The 22,447-nt window shown below is 38.9% G+C and overlaps 1 protein-coding gene across 5 annotated transcripts in view; it reads right to left on the minus strand.

The window, feature by feature from the left end:
• Nucleotides 1–22,447, minus strand: part of TPK1 (thiamin pyrophosphokinase 1) — a 306,866-nt gene that overhangs the window by 88,981 nt on the left and 195,438 nt on the right. For all 5 annotated transcript variants that reach the window (XM_063325637.1, XM_063325636.1, XM_063325640.1 and 2 more), the window contains one exon: nucleotides 15,712–15,858. In XM_063325637.1, coding sequence (XP_063181707.1) covers nucleotides 15,712–15,858 — 147 coding nt within the window. The remainder of the gene's footprint in view (nucleotides 1–15,711; nucleotides 15,859–22,447) is intronic.

Below are 22,447 nucleotides of genomic sequence, written 5' to 3' on the forward strand. Positions count from 1 at the left end.
CTTCCTCCATGCTGAACACTACACTTCAAATATTTTATTTGACACGTATTTGTGAACTATTTTAATTTCGGGGGCGGAGGGGGGAGGTAAAGAAATGTATGCTGGTTCTAGACAACTGTAGTGAACGAGTATTCAAATTCTGTATTTTTAAACTAATTTCAAGAAATTTGGCCTCTTTAAAAACATAGGTCAGCAGCTCTTCTGAGAAAGGAGAGAATCAATTACTTGTTTAGGGATTTATACAACAACTACAGTTAGAGATTAGTTCGGATAAGAGAGGGGAAAAATGTGCCTGTCCATCCAGCCACAAAAGTTTATCTGACTACACACTAAAGGAGCAGCAACATCCTGCTATGGTTGAGTAGGCTGTGTTCATGACAGCTCATTGGACTGGGACATGATATATGAATTTCCTAGAAACCTCACAGAATGAGAACAAATCTTGCTGTAAGCTCTGTTATGTGATATCCTAGGATTTTCGTTTGGTCAGTCGCCTAGGAAAGACTGTGATATAGTAATTTTCCCTTCTGCATTTCTAACCTACACATCTCTCGTGCATTAAAAAAGGCAGGAGGGCACAAACATGCATCCTCTAATATCTCCTGTAAACTGCTTTTTGTTATGACAACCAAAACAGAACTTTTAATATTCTGATGAGATGAAAAAGGTTTTACTGGATGGCACAACACTCACTGCTCATGCACAGGAGCAGAAAGCTAAAAGATGTACATTTCTAAAAATTGTCTACCACATCCTTACAAGTTCTTTTCTTTTTGTTCCTGGATATATTCTTCACTAGAAACAATCAGCTGTTGTTATAATTGGCATATATATATTTGGCCAATCTAAACCATGACATTCTCAGATTCAGACATGAGACATTTTTCTCATGCTTCTTAAGAACTGGGATTAATTAATTTATACATACCCACCTTTTTCACAATTTCTCCTACGGAAGTTAGGATTAATTTTAGACTACTATAGAAAAGTGAGCTTTTGTGATTTTTCTGAGAGGATTAAGCGCTTTCAGTAAAAACCTCCATCATCTCTAAAGGTCACTCCTAATCAAGTCACAAGCACCAAGAAGTGGGACAAAAGGTCCCAGTTGACAGGTCACTGGAGACAGAAACCTGGAAAACCGATTCAATTTTCAATATGGTATTGACTCCCTGGGTACCTGGGCAAATCACGTCGCTTCCTCATGCCGTTGTCTCTCTCTCTCTCTCTCCATAATATAAAAGTAATATATCTTAAGGTCAAGCTAGAGATTGTGACGTGAGATGTAGTCTGAGATTCATTAATGGAGGGGAGGATCAGAGCCTATATGAAAAGCGAGGTACGTTATTATTCCTTGTCTTACGGATTCTTCTAAAAATATCTATTTCCACCAAACACTTTGTATGTCAGCTCCCCATCGTGATCAAAAATTTTGAGAATACACATAGTCCTAAAAATCTAATTTAAGATATATAATCTGAAGAAAATAAATCATGCTACTGCAGTATCACACTCCAGTATAAAACTGTACAGACCGGTATCAAGCATGTCTAAATACTAGGCTTATTTTCAGATCTACTTCACTACCATTTCCCCTCTCCAAGATGACTATAAAGTAGGAATGATAAAAACAATCATCTTCAGGTGAGCTTTAGCTGACTCATCATTGGATTTTTACCCCTCAGATAGGAAAATATGTCCAATTATAAAACAGTGGCCTTAAAATAACCCTGCAGTTCCAGAGTCCCATGGAGAAACACTGCCAGACTGCAAGGTGATAAGATCTTGTTCTTCCTCCCCGAGCTGAAAGTGAAGTTTGCACGGGAGCAACCAGATGTAGGCTCTCGGCAGGAGATGCCTCTGGGCTTCCGAAGGAGACACCAGCAGGGTATCAGTTTCACTAAACTGCAGGGATTGTCTCAGCCTGTCTCAGAAACATGAGCTCCTACCGTTTTTCAAGATGAGAGATTTGGACATCATTATGCATGGGTTTCCAAGTGCTACAGAAATGAGCAATTACATTCGCTTCATTATCTGAAGACCGTGACTTGGGCTGATGCTTGTGAACGCGGCTGTCCTAGCCACAGAAGAGCATAAATGAGGAGGAGGAACATCCCGGCTACACATTTGAATTGTATTACCAATGTCAGTCAGCTCACCATAGTGCTGACCGTTATTTTTGACCATTTAGTGCCTTTTAACAGACTAAAACTGATTTACTTTCCCAGATGACTTGGAATTAAAAAAAGGAGTGTTTAAGTATTTTATCTCCTGAGAGTTTTCTAGGGATATGTTTGACAGTTCAATGTGCTTCCAGGATGGAGGAAAAACTTCCTAGACTATTGTTGGAAAACCTGTTTTCTAAATCAACAGCTTCACAATACCTTCCCAAGGAGACACAGGACACATTTAGTACAGTAATATGGAACTAGGTTTAAGTACAAAAGAGAAAAAAAGAGAGACTTTCACGAAGGGCATTACTATTAATAAATTATAATGGAGATTCAGTGTTGCCCTGATACTTCTGCAGTATCACTGATAAACAAGTAAGAAAGGAGATAAGTTAGACACATGGAAGACCAAGTGACACAGGCTGAATGGCGTTATTAATTCAGTTGGTATCATTGAGCTTACAGAAAATTGGTAAAATATGTGTAGAAGAGACGGTGAGATACTTCCTTTAACTGCACAGGCCCTGAAGTACACTTTCACTTGTGACATACATCATCTGGCACAATGGAGTAGCTGGATTTGTTTATGATAACTCAGGCTGCTGCTCAAGAGTTCTGCCTGTGGCCACTCATCTCATACAACAGGACTACACCAGACTTTCCACATTCCCCATGGGATTTCAAGAACCAGTGAGCATCGGTGGGTTAAGGCTGTATGCAGTAGCTTGCACACCTACGGAATACGGAAGTAACTCCCATGCAATCCTGAAGGGGAAAGAGGGTCTGGGATTTCACACAGAGACATACTGGCCCCTCAGAGACCTACTGAGTCCTCCCTTGGTGCTCTTTTAATTGCTTTAAAGTTCCAGCTGATATTCTGGGTACAGTGAATACCTTATCAATTTTATTGCTAGTTCCCAGCTTCCTCTAACATAAAGGAGACAGACAGCTCCTCCTTAAAGAAATTCACCAAGCTCACAGCTAATGAGACTCTCTGCCTGTGGCATCATTGTCACAGAAGACTAATTCCAGATCTTCAGCTGCTCTCACTTCAGTCTGAAGTACTTCCCCCAGTTGAGGAAAAACTGCTGGTGGTTACAAAGAGGAGAAAAATGTACCTTTTTTTTACCAGAGAGGCTTCCTCTTTTCCCTGCCCCAAAAGAAACGTGATAGCTGAGAAAGAACTGAACAAGGTGACCTCATTATTAAGAGCCTAAGGAGAGAGAAACTGCAATGCAGCTTTTAGATGCATATATCTAAAAATCTTTAAGTTGCTGTGAGGTAGGAAGACCTCAGACTTATAATGCAAGGGCATATTTCATTGCCAACACCGTGGTTACTAGTAAAAAATTCTGCAAGCTAATTAATATTCAATCTGATAATTTATTCTTTGATCAGAATAAAAGGATTCCCCTCTGGGTGTAGCTCCTTCTTCTCCCTTAGGTACCTGACATTGCTAAAATTGAAGGCCATAATTCAATTAACAACGGATGGGAACTTTTAATGAGAATTAACCATTCAGAAACAGATGTTGATGCCACAGAAATGCAGATACTCCCTATGAAGCATCACTGGCTGTCATGTGGATGGGAAAATGCAGAGACGTCTTAACTTGGAATTATACACCAGATGAGACGGTATACTTACATCTGCGGACCACAATTCAATGAAGTGCTTAAGCACATGCTTAGATTTCATTAATCTGCTTTGCCATATGCTTAAGTTTATTCTGTACTTGTGACATTACTAGCCAAAAGGTATACGCTTTCATACTAGTAAAACTTCCCTGATGGCTAAACCACCTTGGGGTACCTGTGATTTCTTATGGCATGCACAAAAGCAATGCCTAGATTTCTGGGTATAATAAATAAAATGCGAACTCGTGAAACAGACTCCATGGCTGGGGCTGGAACTAATGCTAATGGTTTGCAAATCAGCGCTGCTGAAAGGCTGGGCACAGACCTCCACAGCTTGTCACTCATGGTTCAAAATGACTAACGCGAATGCCAGGCTTCAAGTTTAAAAAGCAGGAAACGAAGGACAGTTGGAAACACAATGCCTACATAAGGTCGTATGTTGGCAACTTTTGAAAGTTTTACATTCACTTTTTTGGGGAATACAGTTGGGAATACAAAATCAACATAATGAGCTGTTTCTAACTGTCCGCTCCCCCTCCCCATTATTCCCTTTTGTAAAGCTGTTGCAGAATTTCATCAGACCAATGATTAGGGACTTTTTTTCTAATTTCCGATGGAAATTTATCTACCACTGGTTTCAAGCAATTTAATCTTGTTCTAACATTGGCCTTGAGCTTAAATAGACTGCTTATCTCCCTGGCATTTACTCCTTTAGTGCATTTAGAGACAGCAATCACTTCTCCTTTCAGCACTTTTTCTGAGAGGTTACACAAGAGACTAAAACAAATCTTCCCTGGTAAGTTAACAAAAACATGAAGAAAGATCAGAGTGGACAGAACTACTATTTCTGAACATGGCCACATAGTCTTCTATGTCAGGAGATTCCGGATTCTTCTCAATAGATATTTGTACAATGGCTCTAACCTGCTCAATCTACCTGTGCCTCCACAAGTGTCCCAGAACAACTTAGGCGGGAAGGGATCTCGGCAGGTCGTTGAGTGCAGCCTTCCAATCAGGTTTTGAACACTGCCAGGGCAGAGATTCTCTGGGCAAGTTATTCCTGTACGTAATTATCTTCATAGTAGAAAATTTTCCTTATAGTTAACTAGAATCTTATGTTTCAGTTTAGGACCACTGTCTCATTCTTCTGCTGTACACTTCAGGAATAACCCTGGCTTTGTCTTCTTGCTAACTTCCTCAGAGATTCTGGAAGATTGCTATTAGGAATCCCCAAAACCTTCTGTCTTCCAGGGTGAAGAGCAGGCATGTGCTCCAGCCCCCAGCAATCTTGGTGACCCTCCACTGAACCTGCTGCTTTGACATTCAGAGCTGCCTTCCACAGAATCCCTTTTACTGTGAAGTGCTCACTCCCAAAAAGGGCCACCACTCTCCTCTTCTTCCTTGCCTGTGTTTCCCCAAGTGCTGCTAACTCCCTATCAGATCTCCAGCCATATGAGCTATCCCACCACTTCTCAAATATTCCAATGATTTCACAGTTCTGTGTCCATACATGGAGCTCTAACTCCTCCTGTTTGTTTCCTAGGCTGCATGTATTTGTGTACAAGCACTTGAGATGCATTCTCTTTTGACTTGTTTTATCTTTCCCAAGGGTGCTCTCACTCCATTCCTCTGCCCCTTGAACGTATCACCCCTAACCACTACTCCCTCACCTAACTATAAGCTGTCATCCTCCAGCATGATCCAGTTTAAAACCCTTCTCATCAGGTTGGCCAGCGTGTTGGCAAAGATGTTCTTTCCTTGCTTTGTCAAATGGATCCTGTCTCTCACTAGTTCTCACTCCTCAGAGGAACCCACGATCATAAAGACAATGCACTTCTTGTGACGCCAGCTACATAGCCAGCTGTTAACTCACGGGTTGTCTCTGCACCTACCTGAGCATTTCCCCTTCATCTGCAGGACTGAGGAAAACACTACCTAGGCTTGCATGTAGGTCCACCTTTGCCAAAAGACCTCAACAGTCTGTCTTGATTTACTTCAGATTTCCCTTGGTAGAGTCACTCATGTCCACGTAGATGAGCAGCAAAAGGTAATAGTCCAAGGGTCAGACAAGCCTTAGCAGTCTCTCTGCAACATCCTGGATCCAGGCCCTTGCCAAGCAACACAACTCCTGTGGAAACCATGTCTGGTCAGCATATGGGTGCCTTTGTCTCCTGCAGAAGGGCATCTCCAATCACTGTTACCTGCTGCTTCCACCTGCTACTAATGCTCAGATAGTTCTCCCAGAAGGAGCTTGTCCCTTTTTGTTGGCTACTAGGGCACTTTACCAATTCTGTAAATTTAGATCTGAGGATGGAGAAGGAGTCTGTCTTCTGCTTCCAAGTCACGAGCTTCCAGACTCCTTTTCTTGCTTTTAACAGAAACACATTCACTTCAAATATCTTGATTATAGGATTAGGAGTAGGAAGTCCATGCTCGCATGAAGGTCATTGGGTCCAACTGCACTGTTGGCAAGTATTTTTGATTGCAGTTGATGTGAAAGTGACAGACACGTTTAAAAGACACTGAAGAACTCAATCCCTCACCACCATCTCCTCTAGGGATATTCTGTTATAGCAGAGGGAGAGTCCTGAGGTAATGTAACCAGCTGTTACCAACATGAAGAAAATATGGATTGCAAAGTAACTCACTACCCATGGCAAAACTGAATAGTTCTAGCTAAATCTTGCTTATCAGGTTAGTACAGCATTTTCCCTAGAACCTCAGATATTACTAAATATTATCATTCTTCTTCATGGATCCTTTTTTAACAGTAAGTGTAAACATAGAAAATCCATAGAGTTGACACCACTGCCTTGGCAGGTACAGAATTAAAAGTGATACTGTAAGGGACTGGAAAAGCCTAGGTGATTTCATAAAGGGACTGCATTTAAGAGATGACACATTTTCAAATATAACTGAGGCCAGAATATGGATGCTCACCTTCTGCAACTTCAACTAATGCCAGTACTCAGATGTGAGCAGAAAGGACCATTTTTAAGTTTTCCTCTAAAGGAATCTATAAACCCTTCAGACTTGGTCAATCATTAAGTATTCAGCATTCTGATTTTTTTTTGTTTCTGTAGTAGATGATAATAATTTATCACCTACTATCACTTATATTTTTACTGTCATTTACATTCAGTCTAGGAACAATAATATTGATTTTCCCGCTATATTTTTAATTGTATGCAATAAAATATTTTCCATTCATTTTCTTTGCAGAGGAGGCTCTATCACAGATTACAGACTTCCAATACCTGTTAGTTTCCCTACAGAACTTTCTGTAATGCCAGGGAGAGAGTGAAAAAAATCCCTTACCCCTGAACTATCACTGAAATCCATTTAATACTCAAAAAGGAAAGTTCTACTACACAACTTGAAATTCACCTCAAGCAAGGCAGTAAAATGCCTTCAAAGACACAGTGTCACTTAGTGGGCAGCGCAGAATCCTAGGACTTGAGAAATTTGGGCAACCACAATAAAGCTGAACAAAGAGTTATAACTCAACAATAATTTAAGAGTGATGCATAGGCATGCTGCAGTAGACTTCACCCCAATAGCTTCCAATACTACACAGATGAGGCCATTTTCGTCATTGGGACAACAGAATCGAGAGGAAAAACCCAAGAGGAATACATGAGGCCAGACTGACAAAAGGCCACTGGTGAATTAATGCTTCATAGCACAGAATTTTAACTGCTGGGAGGAGATGAATCCTGGGAAAAATCTTCAGGGCAGCAGTGCCTGCTTAATTTAAAGCAAAAAGTATTTTTTACAAAACTGAACTAAAAAATTAAGATATCATGATGTGCTGAGAGAAGACAGTTGATGGGATCACAGAAAAATCCAGAGGGGGGAAAAAAAGCAAAGAAAAAACAGGATTAGAAAGAGAAAATAAGATCTTGCTGTATGATGATTAATTAGTAAGGGGAGTGGCTTCTAATCGGGCAAGTCACAGAAAGTGTTCAAAATTATCCATCTAAGTCCTTTATATCTAACGGTTAACCTTGAAACTTCAACACATAGTATTACTCCCTCTAGGAGTTACGTGATAGACAAATATTTTAAACCATAGCAATAATCACAAAAATACTACAAAATCAATCCGTAAAGTACCAGTCTATGAGACCTTCATACAGACAAGCATTTGAATAATTTTTTTTTTTAAAGTACAAAAATATGGTACCTTGTGGAAAGCTTATGCCACAGAGTCATATCATAGAATGGTTTGGGTTGGAAGGGACCTTAAAGACCAACTAGTTCCAACCCGCCTGCCATGGGCAGGGACACCTTTCACTGGACCAGGTTACTCAAAGCCCCATCCAACCAGGCCTTGAACACTTCCAGGGATGGGGCATCCACAACTCCTGAGAAGCACCACTCATCACTTATTCAATTATGTACAAAGTATTTAATTCTGTTGATCAAATTAGGAATCCATATTAACAGCCTTTTAAAATGCTTCTTTTTGTTCAAACATCTATTCACAAAAAGCTTGGGATTTCTTTAGCTTGCTATGAAATCCCTATATAGGATCAAAGTCCTACCTGGAAAAAAACCCCAAACAAAACTAGAATGAACACACACACACACAAACACACACACACACATACACACACACTCTAGCTTTGTCCTGTTTCATTACAGAATAAAGATTAAATGAACACACAGCAAGTGAAAATAGTGCTGTGGTATTCCTCAGCTTGCCACTCTCACCAGTACAGGAGAAAGTTTTACCATTTTTCCTATTGATCTCAGTTTAAGCATCAGCTCCTACTGATAAGTAAATGCCAAAGACAAATGTTGTATGCTTTGCTGCTGATCATGTAACACAAAGCAGTCAACTTGTGCAGCAGAAAAATAGTTTTACAGTACAGAAAATTATTAATACTACATTGCACACAAAACCACAAAGTATCAGAGCACTGCAAAAAGAAGTTTATTAAGGGTGGGGATGAAAAGAAGGATTAAGACTTCAAAGGAAACATAAATAATTGACAAGTTTGGGAAAAAACAGAGCTCTGAGAAAATTAGCTTTGTAACAGAAAACTTCATGTAGTTTCCATAAAGCAACAAAATAGATATTATCATATTAACAAGATCATATTACAACAGCTAGGGGCAACAACAGAGAGCAGGAATCTCATTGGAAGAGCTTTATTTAGGGTCAAGATTCTCTGAGATGATCATCCATCAGCTGCTGTAGCAACTAATTAAAAATCTGGACAAAGACTGAAAAATTTTAAGAGCAGAACCATCAAAATCTACCAAACACCAGATATTGATTCAGCGTCAAACTGGATGACTCCAGAATTTAGAAATACATAAGTAATCCAATTAGACTTGTTACACCATCTTCTCTAGCAGACAGCCATTAAGATGTGAATTTAAAAACAGCTGTGTGATTAACATATGCTGCTATAGAGTATTACTTGTTCCTTAAGAATTATGAGCAGCTGAAAATCTCTTGTAGTACAGACTATTCTTTTTTCACTTGGCAATGATGTTTTGGTATTTTCCTTTCCTCTCTGAAAGAGAAGTATTTTTTTAAAGTGGTTACCTGCAAGCTAACGAATTGACTTATGAATTTGTTATAATCTGTTTGTCTGAGCAAAGGCTGTAGGATGAGACTTATAAAAAAATATTTTGCGTATGTCTTCATTATACAGACGTAATCCATAACTATTAGATGCCATCCTCTGCAAAAAAGTCCAGGAAAAATCCACATAGTTCCAAATCTTTCATAAAGCTGATGCAGATTGCACTTTTAACTGATGCTAAATAAACGGCTTGAAAGGATATGAGTTTTTCAAAAGCTAATTATTATTTCTAAGCTACTATATAAGCGTTGTATATTTCATTCTACACATCTGTTGATGCTGGAATAGAATTACGTTATAAAGAATTTAGCTGTTAAGAGAAAACCCCACTAAAATTTTCCTTTTGTAACAGCGAGAAGCAAGATAGCAGGTAAATCTTCCCCAGGTCAAGATGTGATTGACAAAAATGAATTACATTTGCATCACTGATATCCAGTACAACACAGAAATCCTGTGGTAAACATGAAGTGACACCACTTCATAGCCATAAATTACCACAAAATAAACCTGAGTCACTTGCACCTAGAGCCTCTTGAAGGTCACATTTACACAGGTCCACTACAAAAACACATGATAAGAAAGACTGAATGATCATTAGCCCAGCTGGATTTTCCCAGGGAATGAGAAAAACACAGGCTCTAACTCTAACAGTCTTATTTTAAGAACAGAAGTTGACCTGTAACCAAAACCTCGAAGTTTCTTACCAGAGAAGGAAACTAAGGCAGCTAAACTACCAACATCACAACTTTTTTTTCCTGAGAAGCCATTTAAAACATGCTACTGAGGCTCTGGAAGCACAAAACCCTTTTCTGCAAGGATTTCTGTGAAGGAGTCAGGCTCCCGGAGAAGGGCTTGAGTAAGACTTTTCCACTGCTAATATTTTTTGACACTGGCCGTGTTTCTGTCCAGCTGAATAGCTGGCTTTCTCATAGAAAAAGTCAATAGGAAAAAAGTCATAAAAAAGCTCATTCCAGTGACCTACAAGGAGCTTGAGGCACAGAGACTCACTGCTTTGTCAAGCAGATTAAGTTCCAACAGTGCTCTTTGAGAGCAGACACCAAACAGGAAAGACAGCCTTTCAGGACAATAAATATTTTAAGCACTAAATATATGTTTAAATATTTTGTTTAAATATTAGATATATGTTCAGATATTAAATATATGTTTAAACCCCTTCCTTGGCAACTGGGACCTTTTTGCAACTGAATCTACCAACAAAATGAACTAATAATATAGGAAAAGGAGACATCAAAGGTTATCCTCAAATTTGCAAATTCCAAAGTTATACCCCATAAGAGGTACACTCACTAAGGGTTCTCTCCACTGAGTGCCAGTACAAGCTAGGTTTTCTTCTTACACATGAGGCAGTACAGAACTGATCTGATAACTCATTTTTGACGTTCCTGCGAAATTCAAGGAAATGGCTGCCAGAAGAAAACTCAGAAGTTGAAAGTATATACCCTGAACTTCCCATTAAACTTTATTCTACAATCACGGACACAAAGCAAACCAAATAACGTTGGCATAGAGAATTGCAGCAATAATCTCCAGTAACGTTTCCAGTCTCATACCTTTCCTCACTTGTATCTATCGCGGTGTCTGCATCCAGGAGCAGATCCCCATGCCTAGTCACTCTGTCTGCATCTGCAAAATGCTTCTGGTAATACTCTCTGGACCTCAAGCCAACTGGCACAGCACTGCTCATATGCTTATGGCTGTTCTCTCTTGTCCCCAAGACAAGGCGGTACCCTCCAACGCCTGTGCTAACCCCAGACTGTGCCCAGGCACTGCCTGCGAGAATGATAGCTGGCTCTCAACAAAAACTGTGCTTGGGACCATGCTAAATAATTAGCTGCACAGCCTACTGTATGGCAATATTTATGTTAATCAAGGGCCTTATTAATACTGTTGCTACTATTACCATAATACTATGTTCCACCTCAGTGCAGAGCTGAGGATGTAATGGCGTTTTGTAAAAAACTAAATGAGCCTCACAGTACCCATTCAGAGAAGGATGTGGGCTTTATACATTTTGCAAACTAGGAGACTGTGAGATCGAAAGACTACACAATTTATTTCTTTCCAATGAAATGGTAGTAAAGAGCCAAGAATAAGGGATGTGACTCCTGATTCTTATTGCTCGTATTTAGCTGCTGGACTACTATCTGTGACGTTAAATTATTCATCATTTCTCACAGGGAAGGCGAGAATGCACACACAAGAAAAAGTGTGCAAAAAAAAAAAAGGGTTATCAAAGTATTCACACAATCTTTCAAAAGAGTTAGCTAACTGATAAAAATATGCTGCTGTAACACATTTTCGTGTGTAGGTAGCAATTCTTCTCTACATCCCAGGGCTGGAATCCTGTGTGGGGAAAACTGAACTGCTCAATATAATGTAAAAGACAGGCCTCATTAACTCTTGGACATCTTCTCATTTCTTGGTCATAAATCCTATTACCTTGTATTACAAACTGCCATAAAACTCACAGATAAAAGATAATTTATGCTCAGTGTACAGAAGCTAATGTTTCTGTACTCCTGAGAAGCACACAACCAGAAAATGAGAAAGTATGTATGTGAAACCTTAAGCCATTCGTATTGAGCATGGCTAGCATGATAAACATGACTCTAAGGGCCTAATGCTCTTCAGACAGGGTATATTCTAATTGATATTACCAAAATTTCAAGCATAAAATGTACAGACTGTTGCATAAAATATGCTGCTTATAAAGAGTGATTACTCCTTATTAAGAATTCAGCCTTTCCTCCCTCCCTCCACTACAGAAGTATGATAACTATTCAGTACAGAAATTTTTTTTTAATTCCAATCATCACATTAGAAAATGCTTCAGAACAAGCATCACCTCCTGGAATTCTTACACAGTATCCCTATTTCTGGCTCCTATCCTAATTAGTGTTGCACGGCACACAAAAACTAACAACCCTTGGAGCTGGCAAAATCAAAGGCAGGTCAATCTCTTATTTGCTTTTTCTCTGAAGCAATTTAAAGTCTTCGGACTTTAGCACTGATTTTAACTGTGTTGGTTACCTGCTTAAAGGAATATTTTGCTTTAGTGAAGACTGAGCAAAAGATGCATTACATTTAGGCTGTTTGTCATTAGTTTTCCTTTCCCGTTCAGACGAGAGAAAATCTTTCATTGTCGACTTACACCTTCTGTAGTAACAAACTATGTTCTCATTGCTTGGGCCCTTCCATAGCTGCACCTCATTTCATGCCTGCTTTCTTTTCTTAAATACTTGTTCATCAATTTGACCTATACTGGAATTCATTTATCTAAATTTAGGTACCTACAGTGCATACCTAGATCTCAGGCTACCACCCAATTTCTCCATAGAGTCCACAGAGACAGGTATTTATGGGGTGTAATTCTTCCCATCTTTTTCCTCTTCTCCACCCCTCAGCACAGTTCATCCTTACAGGTCAGAAGTGAATACAAAAGACTTTACTTCCTTGTAGTTTTCTTCACTTTACTTCCTTGTAGTTTTCATCACTTTCCATGCCAAAACATTTTTATCAATATATTTCAAAAACTTGCACTGTTGGTCCGAGTATTTTTTTCCCCCCAAGAGATACGTCAGTACCCAAAATGCCAATTACCCGTACATTCAGTACTTGGACAACTTTATTGGCTGATGAAAAAAGGCTTTGTTTACCTGGTCCTCCTTGCTTGGTAGTCTGCAATGTATTCCAAATCAGGCATTGTTCTTGCTTTCATAGTCCTCTCCTGTTTTCCTCTAGCACCCTGAAGACTTTTAGCAAGTCTATAAGCCTGTTTGCTACAACACTATGTACCCTATACAAGCGTATTAAGTATTGATATATTTCTTCCGCTGTGCCCCTCTATATCAACATTGTAATAATGTGAACTAACTCTCTTTCAAAGCAATTACTTTATAGATTTTATGGTGTACTTACGTGGATATCTACTCATACAATCCTCCTCTTAGTTTCTGCATTAGTAACTAAAAAGTCATCAGCCTGACTTGTTATTCCTCTTTGTATCCTTCCTAAGGCTGTTATGGGATTACCGGTTTTCTGCTCTATCCAAATATTTTTGTGTCTGCCTAGGTACACATGATAGAGAACCAATACTAGTCTCCCGCTGTAGTGAACGGAGGGCTAATGTTATTTTGAAGCAAAAACATGGTTATATTTTGCTCATATATTTTATCCAAAGAATCCAATAAAGATCAGATTCTTCTTCCCCAAGAGGGAAAGTTTTCAGATCTACATTTTACAGAAAAAGCAAAATGCTCTTAACTTTATTATTTGCATTAGAATTTGAATCTCAAAACCTTGCTTCATTTGTTGCACAGTTTCCAGACTTGCATTTCAAAAAGTCAGTGGATTTCCCACTGTGTTCCAACTCCCTCCTACCTTGATTTTAAATTACAAAAGGGAGAGGGGAAAAAGACAGAATGTCATGATTGTGGCTCTTTAGAGGAGCAAAATATCACGCTGAACTCCATACAAAAAAAAAAAGAGTACTTCCAAGCTTAGAAACCTCTTTTCTTTCTGTGTATAAACTACTCACCTGATTTTTATCTAAACTATGCAGGATTAATGTTATTATCTGGAGGTACCACGACAGTTGACAGAAGATGCTGACAGTGACAAGTTTAAACCAATACTGAGAAGCAATTTTGTGTCAAAGTTACCATTAAGATTGTTTAAACGGTCTGCCCCCTATATCTGCCCTTTATTTCTGAATGCTAGAAACAGCCTGAAGTTACAGAAGTCAGTTACTGGCAATGCAGACTGACAGCAAGGAACAGCAGAAAAAAATTAATATTCTGTGGAACTCTCCCCATCAACAAAAAAGTATTAAACGCTTCTCACATGGCATGTTAAAACCAGAACATAAAGAAGTTTCCAGCAAGCCCAAACAATTAGCAACCTCCCATTTCTACTTAAAGGCACAGAACATGAATTTTTTTCAAGTTCCAAAGGGTTCAATTATTCATCGTAGATTCTTCTGAAAGCAACCTTAGGCATGGCATTTTAAAGCCACTTATGGAAAAGATGAACGAAAAGAACAAAAAGTCTTCCCAGTCCAAGTAAATGTTTTGTAAGCTAAATTGGAAATTCTCCATCTTATTTCAGCTTTTCAATATGTTCTTAAAAATATCCTAAAATTAATTTACAGTGGTCAGTGACGTACTGCACACACAGATCAATCACAAGCGAGTTACTCCTCACTTGTAGATTTTAGCCACAGTTATCCTTTAGCCCTCTTTCCCCCTCACTGCTGCCTCTATGCATTTAGCTGCATGACTAATGATCAGAGTCATTCCTCGTCATACTGGCAAACGAGCTCCTGAGCCTAATATCTTTCCTGCAGACACAGTGCTTCGAAGTTGTTAATACAGCATCTGCCCCTGTGGACCTAAATCTATAATCTCATAGAACCTTATTAATGCTTTTCTCAAATTACAACGAAGCACATGTGGTGCAGGGTTTTGTCAAATTTATCTGTGAATGTTATTTATTTTAATGAAATAAGCTTTCCAAGAAAAAATGGAAAAGTTAGTTAAGCTTCTAGAAACCCTGACATAAGGAAAAGGTATTTCTAAACAAATAAATGAATCGCTGTAAGAGAAGACTCTTTGATGCCTAGATTTGCCTTTAATTTAAATCTTAGAAGCAGAAGCCCAGCAAGATCTTTTGTGTGTGTTGGTTTATGAGTCAATAAATGGAATAACAGACCTGAACAACCACAAAAATAACGTATCTTAAATAAATTCCCTCGTTGATCCTAGCTGGATTCCCATCATAATGAACTGCACCACTCAGACCACATAAGAACTCTGCCTGACGTGTTTGTCAGAAACTCTCTCATATCTTCCTCTTAGAGCTTTCTTTTGTTTCTCTTACTGCAGACATCCTTATTTCTACTTACCATGCAAAAGGGCTGTGTGCTAAATTTAAACTTACTGGAATCCAATTAAAAAGTTTAAAAACTTTTTTTTTTATTTATAATCAAAATCCTGCATTTACCCAAATTCAGTTTTCATATGTTCTGGATTCCTATGTTCCTCTCTGTCCTCAAACCAGGACACTCCCCTTAAAAAAAAAAAATAAAATCTGTCCTGAACAAATTAAACACAAACTTTTCCAAGGCAGGAATGCAGAACCCATTGCTGTCCACTTCCCATATTCCCTAAATATTTTAGACCCTATAGAATACAATTAAGAAAATGAGCATTTAGTGATGCTAAACATACAGGGTTAGGGTGAGTAGAAGATCAGTTTTGTTATCAAGTAACTTTTCACAACACTTACAGGTTGAAGCAGGTAAATCAGTGAGCACTCCTGAAGAACTATCACTGGAAATGGAGTGATATTTGTTGCATGGAAAAGCGTTTCCACTGATGCCATTATTTGGTCAAAGCGTCCTCCAAGTCCACCCAAAGTCACAATCACATCAATCTAAGAGATAAAACAAAAACAGCCACCAAGAAAACTTTCAGACATGATCTCTAGACCCTGAAAATCAACAATAAAATCACTTTGGGGAAAAAAGAAAAGAAAAATAACTACTGACTATAAAAAAGCAAATGTCAAATACAGTTATTTACTCCCATTACCGATAAATACCGTTATGTGATTTTTAAGGCTGAGTATTAAAGCTCAGTAAATTCATGACCAACATGTGGTACTTTTGAAAAGGACATAACCGTTCTCCCTAAAATACAGGTCAGTCTTTGCAGGTACTTGTCTGTAGGCCCTGAATATATATATATAGAGCCTAAGATATATCACTCCACATCTAAGCTCCTCAGCTAAGTGTGGTATATCTGAGCCTTATATCCCCAGATCTTAACATCATTTCAATATTATCCTCATAGCTTACAGAGTGAATAAAGGAAATTTCAGGTTAGGGCCATTGTATTTCGTTCTCATTCCTGCCACACAGCATTTTAATGTACAAGCAATCCCACTCACAGGCTGGCTCTACTCAAGATTAAAAGTACTATTTAAGTAGGAGGTTCCACCCCCAGCAACTGGCACATCATCTCCCAGCTGTCAGGGACAGGGTCAGGAGCCGGAGCGCTCTTCTGTCCCAGTCCCAGACCTGCAGAGAGCACCGCCTGACTGCTTGCAATAGGCCACAGAGTCAGACTGCTGCTGCTCAATTCTCTCACACTCCATCAAGATGCTGAACACTTTATTTCCTATAAGCAGAAAGGGAGTATTTAAAAGCCTTGGTTAAGAGCTTTTGGGTCCTCAGATAAAAGGTCACTGAGTGCGAAGTATTATTATTATTACATCCATAATGTGGATCAGTTATGTTCAGTAATTGTATTTTAAAAAGCTACCACTCAGTAAGTCATATCTAGAGCCCTAACACATTGCAGCAACAGAGTCTTTAGAAGCTGCCTTGGCAATGGCCATCTGGTGAAGTTTTCAACTTTATAGGGCTTAAGTCTATGGCTACTATGATTGCATGAAGTTTTACTCAACCCAGGAGCCACATAATGGTGCTCTCTGTATCTGCAATGATGTATTAATAGCATCAGCTTCTATTTTTATTGCCAGGGCTAGGGCTTTACGATTCAGTTGAATATTGGTTTGCATGAAAATTAAGCTCTTTTCCTTCGGTGAAGAATTATACCACCTTACTCATCACCACGAAGGAAATACTTGAGAAGCCAGGATGGATCAATATAACACATTATATTAACGGCAACCACTGAGAAAACCCCGCTATTCTTGTACTGCATATAGCATGTATTTTATGTGCAGGTTACAGATCACACAGACCTAACATATGACCAATAGAATATGAATGGTAGGAAAACCTATCCTTACAAAGGAAACAAAACAGCAAGAGGTAAAAATCATGTGGTCCCAGATAAGTCATAACACATTTTCCATTTTATTGATTCCAGTGTAGAAACAAACTACTTTTGTTTGATGGGTGATGACCTTCATTTAAAAGGGTGGATCAATTATCTGAAAATACTGCTACTAAAATGACGCACAAACACCAGTTTCCTACCAGACAACTAGCAGTAAAAATGCCCCCCACCCCAATAGAGGCCATTAACCTGGAACCACAGTGAAGTTACGGTGACTTTGCGAAGGATCAGGACCCACATCCACACACACATGGTGTTTTTCTTGTGAGCAATGGGACTGATGCTGATCTTCCAAAACTACTGTATAGTTTCTTGGTGCACGTGTCTCACCATACATGAACTTGTTTTGGCTTTGATGTTTTCTACAGTTCATAAGGTAGGAATGAAGCAAACACGGAGTTTCCTATGACCTGTAATTAAAATGATGCAATAACATTCTGAATGCCTCTTCTTTCCCTTGTAAAACTGTCTGTATGTCAGACAAATCCTGTTCTGTTATTCACATGTGTACTTGCCGTGTCGTACAGGACCTATCCGAAACAAGGAAGTCCTCACTGACTGTAGCTTTTTGTGGTAGAGTTAGCTAGAGTACTGCAAGGTGAAGAAAAACATAACAAAAAAATACTTCTGCATTTTAAAGTGTGACAGAAGTGATCCAGAAGTCCTGCTCCTTATTCAATAGCCACAGTGCAGTGATCTTGTGGATTGGTGCCCCAAAAGCAAGAAAATAAAACCAAACTAGCATGGAGTAGATAGCTGTTGAAAAGGCATTCATAAACCAGAGATTTGGCGTTGTGGCATGTTGGGAGAAAGCTAATAAATATATCTGAAAAGGCAATGTAGCTATTATTTAGGGTTTGCATGCATTGTGAAAATGAAAAATACAAGTATGTGACAGGTACACAAACAAAACCAGCTGGAGTATGAGAGGAGCAGGCAGAGAGAAAAACTAAAATTCTGCACTTCTATGATGGCTGACAGTCCTGCCTTTCACTGGATAGTCTTGGCAGCAGTGACAGGCATGCAGACATTGTAGGACTTTTAAAGCCTCTATTTGAAGGCCTAGGTATACACACTTTGTTTATTTATCAAAAACACAGAGAGGCTATGTCCAACAAAAACCTCAAGAGCCTTTTCATCCTAAAGCTATCACCTGTGGTTAAAAAACCCAAAAACCACAACACAAAAATCACAAACTAACAAAACAATCAGTTCCTTCCCTGCAATCACGGCTCCTCTCATTCTGCCAAGCACTTAAGAAAATGGATGGGCCATGAAAGCACATACACAACTCTTGGCCATTCCAAAACCTAAGACAAAGTGAATACCAAAGCAGAGGACATTTATATATTCCCACACTTCAGACAGGTAAAGCTATTCATTTTTCTACTATGATTTCCTGTATAACACAGGCTACAGAATTACACTGCTACTGCTAATCAGCACAGCAGGTAGCATTTGACTAACACACTGTACTTCAATTGAAATGTCCATGCTTCACTTGAATGTCCTGTCAACAGTTCCCTTACACAATTTGTTTTCACACAGTGTCATTCATTTCCTGAAAAAAAGGATATAAAATCCTAAATAACTACCAAGAAAAGCTTAGATTATTGCAGGCACAGTGTTGAGGGCACTGTGTTCTCTTAGACTATCTATAACCTGACTTAAACATATTGCATAGCATCCTTAAAGGTCATCAAGCTTTAATTTAGAAAGAGTTGAAGATCTAAGGGTGGCATTCAGTGATCTTTCAATGATACACTTATACATTAGTCTCTCTTGAAAGAGTTTTAGGAGTGCTACCAAACAGCACAACAGTTAAAAGGAGAAGGGAAGCATAAAGAAAGACTGTACTGGCAATTAAGGGATGTATTTCTTCCTTCTCCCCTAAGTTATTATTTAGGGCTGTAATCAAGGAGGGTAAAAGGCTGCCACAACATCAGAATGATGTTGCTCAGGTCCCTGCTTCCACTCTCACAGAGACTACTGAAATGGACAACTTGATGTAAATTGTTTCCAGGTATGGTAAACACTATCTTTCTGTGAAAACTGGTCCAGCTGACATTCCTCTTTCTGGTGTGGATGGGTTAAATACAAAGAAGATTTTTGCTTTATGGTTGAGGAGCAAGTATTTAAGGAGAAGGCTGAAAGGACACAGGAAGCTGGGAACTGCCTTGGATGAGCAAAAAGAATGCAATATCTAGCTTTGTAATGTCAGCCTCGCCATGACACCTACAAGCCAAGTCCAACACTTGAACTGACAGCAAAGGATGCCCATTCTTTTCAAAACTGTGCTCTTGGGTAAGAAATCCTCTCCCCAGGGTACGGGTAGGGCTCTGGACAGACATCTCAAAGGACTTTCTTACACATCAGCTCGGTTTCAGCCAGACAACTTGCAAACAAACGTGCCTAAGTCTTAGAAAGGTGGGTAGGTGAAAGGGAACACATTTACTGACAACAATCACTAGCACTGAATCAACAGCGAAGAAGGCCTCCCCTAAAGGAAAAATGGAATGCAACAGGAATCAAGATGTTGTAGAATCTCTAGAGCCATGAATAAACGTCCCTCCCTCTGAGACCATGGAGACCACCCACTGCTAATACCTAAGATATTTCTATGCCAATTACAGGTCAGATATTCTATCTGATTCGAACATAGCTTCCTTTTATCACCTTCTCACTTTAGTGATATCTTTTCACCTTTCACAGCCTTTCTTCATTTCCTACCATTCATAATCCTATTCCCTTAATTTAAAATTTTGAAGGAATATGATATAGAGAATAAAATTATTGTAGTAACATGCATAGTATGTTGAAGTATATTATATGCTGAGATACATATATATTGAAGTATATTACATGCTGAAAAGCAAACAATTAAGTAGTAGTGTGAATGTTACATTTATTATTGCTTTGACACTTTATCAATTTTGACCCGTTTACAAGAAAAGCAAGTTTTTTCTTCATAAGGCAATTTTGTCAACTGAGGACGTGCTGTGAAAATCCAGATCTATCCTTTCTGGTCTCTGCAACAGCTTCAGTACTGAAGACTTTAAAACACAGCAAGCACTCTCCTTGAGAACAAATGAGCCAGAGTAGATTTCGGCTCATTCTCCCACAGCTGTATTAGAGATCTTGTGCTGGCCAGATCACAGTCATTTTTTTATATCATCCACAAAATTGCAACATAAATTTAATGAGCTATTAAAAACCTACAACCCTATGCTGTATATATAGCAGGATATTGTCCATTTTAGTTGATTATACTGGCTCTCTAACTCAGTGTTTTACTCAAAAGGTATGGCATTCATTTCCTACGGAAATGATATGCCCAGGCACACAGCAGCATCTGAACTTTGCTCTGATAGAATCCTCTTTACTCTAGATAGAATTTGCTCGTTGCTTCAGCCATCTGACTCTTCATGGGAACAACAGCTCTCAGCCAAAGGCTGCCATCCTGTCCGTGTACCTGAGATGATAACCTTCAATCAGATTCATCGTCACCTCACTGATTCCACTAATCTTTATATTACATTGTCCCATCTCCTTCACAAAGCATTTCCTGCTTTTTATGTTCATTTTCTTACATTTTCACCCAAGTGCTTTCTCTATTTGTAACCCTTTTAATTTCAAATGAGATGTTCATTCTTTCTGCTGATGACAATAAGCATGCAAATGGATCATATTTGTCTGCTTAAAACAAGAAACATGTATGATAGTAAGATGGAAAAGGGAAAGGCGATCTTAAAATCCAGTCACAGATTTGAGTAGCTGGAAACATTTTAATCTTGGTTCTAGTATTGACTTGTGTTTTCATCTCTGGTAAAATGACTTGATTTCATTTCAGTGCTTTGGCTTTGCTCTTTCCTGCAGGTAAATGGAACATCTGAGGGTGTATATAACATCATCTGGCATAAATTTTGCAGAACATAAACTTCATAATCATTGACTTTATTCTTTCTTATTTACAGAAACCTAATCTACAAAATTCACGTGAACTGTTGGACCCCAAGCAATCTGAATTCAACTGCTTGCTCTTGTGCTGAATACTCCTGTCTAACCTTGGTCAAAAAGTACTCCCTATGCTTCAGGTAGAGTAGGGACAGAGCTAACTCCCGCTCTACTACTGCCGGTCAGGTGGAGTGCAGGTCTACAATTCCTGCTGCCTACGAGATCAGGGTCATTAGAACTTCTTATTGCCTCAAATTTTCTGGGTGAAGGGCCTTGTCCCTACTCCAGACCATTACCATGCTGTTGTGAGTAGGCAAAATTACACTAAAACTCTTAGAGCAATCTGTTTACTGAGGCTTTGGAGGAGAATGCATGCTAGTTTTGTCCCTGATGCATTTATTTGGTGCATGAACAAGGATTCCAGGACTATCAATCACGTGTCTTCTGAAAAATCATGTCATTTTCTCTTCTTTTAAAACAGTATGACAAGACATTCACACCTGTCAAGCTAACCTTTCTGCTCCCACAGCTGAACCACTGTAATCTGCAGTGCGTACTGCAGTATCACCCCCACAGAAATGTAAAACCAGTCACTGTAAACTATCATATCCCTAAGAAAGCAAGCCCTGGATCTGTATTAGCAGCAACAGAAGAAGTCCTCAAAGGATTATGCCATTATGCTAAAATGGTCTAGAAAATCTCTTTAACGATCTCATATCCAGTCACATCTAGTGCCAAAAGCTGTTTTTGGCACATGCTATGTTTTTAATCTCTTCATATACTGCCTCCAGAAGTAAAAAAAAAAAAAAGGAAAAACAAACTAAAAACTACCATCAGTGAACAACTCAAGGGAGAAAAAGAAAGTGATCCTATCTTCTTCAAGAGCATCTGTTCTTTGTGAGTTTTGTATTTCACGTTTCACTTAAGTCTGGCTGTCGGTCTTTACTTCGAAGAAATCCACAATGTAATCCAAAAGTAGCTTTTACAAAGTCTTCAGATGAGAATGTATAAAGCCAAAAGCATATTTTTTAAAATATTGTTGTCTGTTTTCTTTCAGATTACTATCCAAAAGCATTGCTACACCTGAATGCACTTGATCTATATTTAAAAACACAGACAAACAGCAGGTACAAAATGAAGACCACCCAAAATAGCCTTCCTTCCCATCCCTCCAACATGTTTCCCTGTTGTCATAAGGTCAG

This window comes from Chroicocephalus ridibundus, chromosome 2 (genome assembly GCF_963924245.1).
Source record: "Chroicocephalus ridibundus chromosome 2, bChrRid1.1, whole genome shotgun sequence".
NCBI classification, from domain to species: Eukaryota; Metazoa; Chordata; class Aves; order Charadriiformes; family Laridae; genus Chroicocephalus; species Chroicocephalus ridibundus.